This window comes from Uloborus diversus, chromosome 4 (assembly GCF_026930045.1).
Source record: "Uloborus diversus isolate 005 chromosome 4, Udiv.v.3.1, whole genome shotgun sequence".
NCBI lineage: Eukaryota > Metazoa > Arthropoda > Arachnida > Araneae > Uloboridae > Uloborus > Uloborus diversus.
Window position 1 is genome coordinate 67447234 of NC_072734.1, and position 8354 is coordinate 67455587.

Sequence of the window (8354 nt, forward strand, 5' to 3'; positions counted from 1 at the left end):
TAAAGTCTTTAAAAAAATGTATAATATCCGTTCAAAAATTTCTACTCACATGCGCGAACGATGTTGCTTGAAACATATGCTAACGAAATTCTCGTAGAATAAGCTGTTACCATTCACATTTTTAAGGTGCATCATAACAACTAGAACCTGTAACTTAATGACTGAGTTTTGTGTGAAGTTCGAAAAAAATCTCGTTTTTAGTGAATGAATGTTTCTAAGATTACATACTAAAGTGATATACTTTTAGGAACCAGAAGTTGAGTTCACGACTTTTTTTTGCATTGTTTTCAACTCTACTGAACTATTACATGGCACTTAGAGATAGAATTCATTTATTGATTCAGTCAAAAATATTACAAAAATATTGCGAATCGATTTATAGCAGCAGGACAGTTAAAATAAAAACAGAAATATGTCAGGAAATTAAAACAAATTTGCCATTAACAGTTCAAGTATCTTGAATGAATTCACTAATTGACACGTTTGAAATTTCTGGATCTTTACAATATTTGTTAAAAATTATATGAATTTAAATAAACAAATATTTTCTGCATGATTGTTCTTAGTAAAAACGTGTTAAAAAACCAAACGATTTACAAGTGCATTATTCTTCAAAGAAAGTTGGATACAATGGACAAGTTTATTACAATCAATTAAGTTATTAAGTACTTCATGAAATAAAACGAAAAGAAAGGAAAAGGAGGAGACAAGGGTTTACGACGCCATTAAAGTCTACTAGCACTGTACTGAGTGGTCTGGAAGTCAATGCCCCCCCCCCCTCTTTTATTTTCAAAATTAAATTACTTATGGTTTTACAGTTACCTAGAAGTCTTAGTATTCATAAACATCGGTCGAACACCAGCTATGCCGTAACACAGTTGAATTCCGCACCATGATCTCACAGATGTTGTGCGGCAAAACATCTAAGAATCCCGAAATTACGAAAAACATCTGCGAGAACATGGTGAGAATTCAGCTAAATGACTACATGGATAATCTTCTGCCGATGTTTATGATTCTTAAGACTTCAAGGTATCTGTTTACAACAAGCATTCTACCGTAACTTACATGATGTTACAAACAAAGCTGGGGTACGCCCATTTCCGGATCACTCCGTAGATATTGTATTAAATCAGTAAGAAAATTGCAAAGAGACTCAACGAAGACCTGTCGCACTCCTCATTGTTCCGTTATATTATTTTGATACCCTTTAGAGAAATATTTCATTGGCGATCACTGATTGTTATTGATTTAAATAGGTCAACTGAAGTTTTACAAAAATTTCTGGCGAAAACAAAAAGAAAAGAAAGAAAAGGATTAGTATTATTACACTTATTTCATTGAAATTCGACGGAGTGACGGATTGATTGTGCCATGACAATCAAACAAAAACTTGTTTTCATGTTGGAGACTTGTGCTTTATCTTTGAATTATTGTCTTCTCTAATGAAATAACTTAAGGATTCTTTCCTCTTTTGTGCAGGGCGAGATTCAAGCAGTGCTTTCGGCCGGAGCGCAACCCTCAGACATCATCTATGCTCATCCATTCAAATCCAACTCCTTCCTCAGATACGCAGCATCAGAAAACATTGACCTCATGACATTCGATTGCGACCAAGAACTAGTCAAGATTAAGCGTGTGTTCCCCCAAGCAAGGTACGATCCGTAAGCAATAGACATAACATGACAAATAGTTTTACAAGAAATGAGCCAATTTCAGTCACTAAGAATCCGTCTTATCTATTCTTACAGGTTGGTTATCCGCATCCAAATTCCAGATGTTCCTGCTGGTTTTCCTTTGAGCAACAAATTCGGTTGCGAATTGAAACACAGTGAGCAGCTTTTGCAGTTTGCCAAAAGATTAGGTCTCAACGTTGTGGGAGTGAGGTAGGTACAAAGCTTTGACTTGTTTTACCTTACTAACACTAATCGTAATAGATCACCGTGTGAACTTAATTAACTTAATTTAAACAGTTAGTAGATTCGGATGGTGAGATGAGACTTAAAAATCCATTAGGATCAAGAAAGTTTACTTTTAGATGGACAAAAAGTCAGAATGTTTGTGCAAAATGTACCTTTTCATCGGGATAAATTTATACTATTCTGCCAATTCCGACAAAAAAAAAAAAAAAAAAACACCTTGTTCACTTTATTAACACAGTTTCGTCAGAAATTTCAAACACATTTTCCAAAACATAGCAAGCGTACATGGTAGCGCTTTCTCGTGGAGCAGACATCTCAGGATTAGTCGTTTATCGTCAATTTATTTATAAAAATTCATAATTTTATCTACACATTTTTTGTGTGAATATCATTGCCTAAAATTTTACTGCTGTATATTTTTAAATAAATGCTTATTAACTGACAGCAAAAGAGAAAGCAATCGAGTTAGAAAATACCAACGATCTCTGTTGGCAACTTATAACTGCACAAGCACACACCTTTGGTACTAATCTCAAGGCATAGAAAATTGTAACTATCGTCATAGGCAATACAAGTCTAAAAATCAGTATTACTAGTTGACCGAAATGCGTGAAATTAAACGCGAAGTAAATTTTGAAAGAGAGTACTGAAAGATTACAAATCTGCAAAAGAAATTTTTTTAAAAGAGAACTTGAAAAAGTACTCCAGGAAAAAGTAGAATTTGCTAAACATTACAAAGCATGTGAAAGAGTGAAATTTCCGCTTGTTATTCAAACAATTAAGAAACTGCACAAAATTTTATGCATTGAATGTCCAGTAGATGTGTTTCACACTTGGTCACAATGTAACTAACTCCTGTAACTGTTTCGTTTTTGAATAATAAATTTATGAATTTTTAAAATATTATTCTTAATTTCATTTGCAGCTTTCATGTGGGCAGCCTGTGTGAACAACCATCAGCCTTTGCGAAAGCCATTGGAATGGCGCGGGAAGTTTTCAACACCGCCAAGACTTTGGGATTTAATTTCGATTTATTGGATCTGGGAGGTGGCTTTCCTGGTGCCTCTGGAACTTTTGATGTCTTTGATAAGGTAAGGGTGTTAGGACAGATTAGTTCCCTCGCCTAGAAATACATGATTTAAGAGTTTTGAAGAACTCCGTTAATTTTGACGCATGGAATAATTTGCTTCTTTGTTTATTTTCATTCACAGATGTGTGACTACATTCATCAAGGGCTGGAGAAACACTTTCCAGAAGGCTGCGGGGGTGAGGGTGATCGGTGAACCAGGATGCTACATGGTGTGCTCAGCCTACACACTCTGCACTAAGGTGCTCGGGAAAAAGACCATTTATGAAGAAAACGACATCGAGCAAAATGGTGAGAGCTTTTGTTGTTGTATTATGTATTTTAGTCCTTGATAATTGATATGAACTTTTCTATTATTAAACACTTAAATCTAACAAACACCCAAATTGATATTTCGTTATAAAAAAAAGCCCATTTAAACACTCTACTTTAATGGCCCTGTCAAAAAGGTTGGTAGATAACGAAACGAAGCTTTAATTGTTTTTACATGATACTTAGGGACTGAAAACTTGATTTAATGCAGTGTCACTTTATTATAACATTGAAAGCTATTTGATTCATTGTTTATATTTTTAAGTGCGTTGATTTAAAGTACTTTATCTGAGTGATTATACTCAAAACTCCGATTTGAAAACTCTCCAATTTAAAAACTACTCGTCAGAATGACTTGATATTTAACCATAGCAATTCTGGAGGCCATGAGAATGTGTCTGGAGAAGGGGAAAAATATGCCGGTTGATGGCGCTGTTAGTGATCACATTTTTGCGGACATATGATATCCTGGAATATTGTTCAGTATGTCTTGTGACTCGCGCTTAACACGAAATATCTGACTCTCTTCACTCAAACTTATTTTACACAATGTTTTACTTACAGGTTCAATGTGCTCAAAGAAAATCAAGAAGTATTGCTACTACATGAACGACGGCGTTTATGGTTCCTTCGCATATGGATTTGAAAAATACGGATTCCATATCTTACCGTTGCTGGTAAGTCTTATTTAAGACTTGAAATATTTCAGAACTATATAATTTTTTTTAAACTAATAAAGTTTAAAGATGATGAAAACTCTCATAACATAAAAACAAATAAAAACTAAAATAAACTATAGAACTACTTTAAAAAACTCTGCTAGACATTGACTTTCACTCCTTTAAGTGAAAAGAATGAAATCAAATTTTTTGGAGTTCTACCGCTCTACTATCGAAGTATTAGTTCTTTACATTTTGCTCCAAATCGCTTTCAAATTCAGTTTTTGTTATCATAAGTGATAACTGATATGAGGCAGTGAGAAGCAGGACCAAATTGTGACTAATGAACTTTTGAGGACAATGGGCAGAACTTTATTTGAACCCCCCCCCCCCTTTCATACTGTATGAGTTGAACTAATAAAATATTTTTATGTCTACGTATTTCTGAAACCATCCCAAAGTTGGTGATATATAACACCAATGCGCATAATTCTATAGTACGTTATCAAATTCTGCCTGGTTGCAATAAGACGCAAATATTTACGTATTTACTACGCAACTTTTAAATGTATTAATAGTGTAAATACGGCGTTAAACCTGTTGTGGATTTTGTGAAAATTATTACAATTTGAAGGGAATTTTCTTTAAAAATTCAGTTGTAGTTTTTTTTTTTAATTTTTATATTTAGTTTATTTATTTTAGAAAAGAAAAGTTATTAATTGGTAATGATGTAGTGTAACTTCTCCCATAGAAATATATTAATAAAGAAATCTAGTAGAGATAGTGAGAAAAACGAACTTATAAATAATTTTTTCAAGGGGAAAAAAAAGAAAAATCATATTCTTAAGCATTCCAAAACAGATAGTGATGTCGGGTTTTTTATGAAAAAAATCTTGAAGAATACTTCTTTAAATACTAAATAAATTAAAATTTCATTCAATACAAAAAATACTCAAAGTGTTTTTTTTTATTCTCAATAATATTAGACTCCCAAAATATTGAGCAAGCGTCCCATTGTCCACTGCAAAATGTGGGGAGCTACTTGCTGCAGTTCGGACTGCATTCTAGAAGACTGCCTTTTGCCAGAAATGGAGGTTGGAGAGTACATCGCTTTCGACAACATGGGCGCTTACACACAATCCCTTACTACTACTTTCAATGGATTCCCAGCACCACCTACGCAATACATCTTCCCACCGCAAGCCAAGTAAGTAGCAGCTTTATATTCATTTCTTGCCCATAAAGATATACACTGGTGTCCAAAAGTTAAGCATAATTCATAAAATGCGAGAAAAATCTGTAAATTTTCGTAAAATTATATAAAGTTACTTATGGAGATTCATTGGTTGAAGAAGAAACAATATATTTATGCAAAATAGTACAGTCGATGATGTCATGCGCGAATTAGGTGCGCGTTTCGGAATGTGGATAAAACAGCTCGCACGCTTTAGAGTTCAGGCTCGTTTCATGCAATTGCTGTACCAAGAAACATTGGATCTGGTGAAACAGAACTAATAATGGCACAAAGACGCCAATTGGACATGTTTGCGAAAGGAAGAATAGTTGGAATGCTAGAATCTGGACGATCACAAACTGAAGTGTCTCGTATTCTTAATGTGCCTCAGTGTGTGATCTCGAGACTGTGGCAGATGTTTTCAAATACGGGAGATGTTACCCGCCGACCAGTACCAGGTCGACCAAGAGTCACAACCGCAAGCCAAGATCGTTTTCTGGCAATTTCTGCACGACGTCATAGGGACAGCTGTGCCAGAGAACTGGGTTCGGCGCTCAGTGCCGACATAGGAATAACAATTTCGAGGCAAACTGTTTACAGGAGACTCAGTCATGTCGGTCTGTATGCCAGAAGATCAGCAGTTTGAATTCTTCTCACATCAGTGCATAAACGAGCTCGTTTAAACTGGAGCTTGCAACATCGGCATTGGAGTCTGGGACAGTGGGCTAATGTGATGTTCAGTGATGAGTCCCGCTTTACTCTACAGAGTGATTCTCTTTAGGTAACAATCTGGAGAAAAAAGAAAACTCGTTTCCAACCGTAAAACATAAGAGAAATACATCACTTTGCGTCAGCAGGAGTAATGGTGTGGGCGGGCATGGCATTAATATTGGATGGCCGCACCGACCTCCATATTTTTGAAACAGGCTCAGTCACTGGTCAAAGATACAGAGACGAGGTTCTTGAGCCTTATGTTCGCTTGTTTCGAGGTGCTGTTGGTCCTGAATCCATATTCTTGGACGATAACGCGCCATGTCACCGAACAGCTGTGGTCGATGACTTCCTCGAATCAGAAAATATCCAACGAATGACGTGGCCTGCGAACTACCTTGATCTGAACCCTATCGAGCATGTCTGGGATATGCTCGGGAGACAACTTGCAGCCATTTCGCACCCGCCAAGCTCCGCTCCGGAGCTAAAAAGAGCTCTCCAGCATGCTTGGAACTGTTTAAGCCCACAACTCATCCACCAACTCATAGAAAGTATGGGTAATCGTTGTGCAGCGTGCCTGGCACTCAGAGGTGGCCATACACACTATTGAACTTCAGCATCATCTTTTAAAGAAAAATTTTGTGCAAAGAGTAAACTCCTCATATGGCTAATTTTCATTTTAACTATTTTTTGGGATGATAAAAGTAAATATTACCGTTTTTTTTGAGTAGTTTCCTTATTTTGTAACCGTGTTGCACTCGCATATCACGTTTCCACCTACTTCGATATATATTTCTCCCATTACTCACATTAATAACAATTATGCTTAACTTTTGGACACCAGTGTACTTACGGACATAATACCTTATTCATATATATTATTTCTCAAGGGTGTATTTTTGTGAGTATGACATAACTTCCTTAATACTTCATCAAATCTCACAAGTAAGGCATCATTTTAAAGATTTTTTTTCGCAACTGACGGCGAAAAACTAAACAGTTCATATTGTGACTGTTTTCCGAAAACTCAAGCTGAAAAAAAAAAGGATTTTTGAATTCCCATTGTTGAGTGTGAATGCTTTACACGGATATAACCTATAAATCATATTTTTAGAACATATTCTCAAACTGAAACATGCAATTTGATAAATATGTTTCAACAAAAATTGTTATTAACGAATCACTTCTATCTAATTAGGTTGTTTCCATCCAGTCGTTCAAATTTACTTTTCCACGAGGTTTCAAATTGTTGAATATTTCATATTAAATGGAAGAAAGTTTCTTTGTAAGAACTGGCAAGACAAGATTATTATTCACGAAAGCAAAAAAAAAAAAAAAAATTTATCAATAATATCTCTAACTTTGAACTTAATGGACATGGTTATATGTCCAACCTTTTTTCTCAACAAATAACATATTGACTTAGAAATTGGAAGTTTTTAAATCATTGAATTCTTCTGCATGCTATTTTTCTTCCCAAATAAATGTTACTTTTTCTTTAACAGACCCAAAGAACACACTCTTCCACCCTTCGAGGAGTTCTGCCGCAACTTGGGCCCTAAACAGATGAAGGCCTTCATCAAGATCCAAGACTACATCTGCCACGATGATTCAAACGACGATCTCTTCCGCAAGGGATGAAGACCGGCACGAACTTTCATTTCATTTCAATGCTACTATTACTTTCGTCCATTTTATACTTAATCCGGTTCAAGGTGGAAAAGGATCGTTAGAAAGATGTAGAGTTGGCCGCATTCGAAATACGACCTAGCAGGGGTGGTGATGAGTGGAAAACAGTATTTTAGCTCTTAACGTTATTACTCCCTTCTTCATAATGCATTTTTATCGTTGGTAATAAAGTTGGAGTTTATTTTTTTATTCTTGTTTCTTCAATACTTTCACACACACAATCGGAAACACAATTTAAATATGGTAAATTAATATTTTCCAATGCTTGGTCCCAGCACGCCTCACGACTCTTTTGCTTAATGCAAAAAAAAAAAAAAAAAAAGACATTTAGGAGAATGTGAGGCAAAGTGAAATAGTTAGGATAACTGACCTGAATTAAAAATGAACGAATTGGAAATTTATTTCGAAAATACCAGTACATAAAGAAAGAGCATTGTATCTTATGAAAAACTGAGCGTATGTATCTATCTATGTATGTATTTATGTCTGAGTTACTTCTCCCAAACGCCAATGAACTGACGATCGAACCAAGTATCGATAGATTCGTAAATTTTTCCGTCTCTATGTTTGACTATTTAGATAGTATTATTTATTAGAAATACTTATCTACACTATAATGGTAAGGGTTACAACCCAGATCTATTGAGGGTTACTGCTGATCTCTTTAACTTTACTAAACGTACAGTTCTGTGTGACCCTGGTTCAGGGCACAGGCAGGTACTGGCGGAAATCGAAATACC

At 35.4% G+C, this 8354-nt stretch overlaps 1 protein-coding gene across 1 annotated transcript in view; it reads left to right on the forward strand.

The window, feature by feature from the left end:
- LOC129221150 (ornithine decarboxylase-like) overlaps positions 1-7803 on the forward strand; it is a gene marked incomplete in the record, with an annotated part of 9953 nt that extends 2150 nt beyond the window's left edge. Inside the window, 8 exon segments of the mRNA XM_054855595.1 lie at positions 1483-1655; positions 1752-1886; positions 2848-3013; positions 3134-3184; positions 3186-3300; positions 3886-3998; positions 4967-5187; positions 7431-7803. Of these exon segments, the coding sequence (XP_054711570.1) occupies positions 1483-1655; positions 1752-1886; positions 2848-3013; positions 3134-3184; positions 3186-3300; positions 3886-3998; positions 4967-5187; positions 7431-7566 (1110 nt within the window).
- Between the last annotated feature and the right edge of the window lie 551 nt (positions 7804-8354).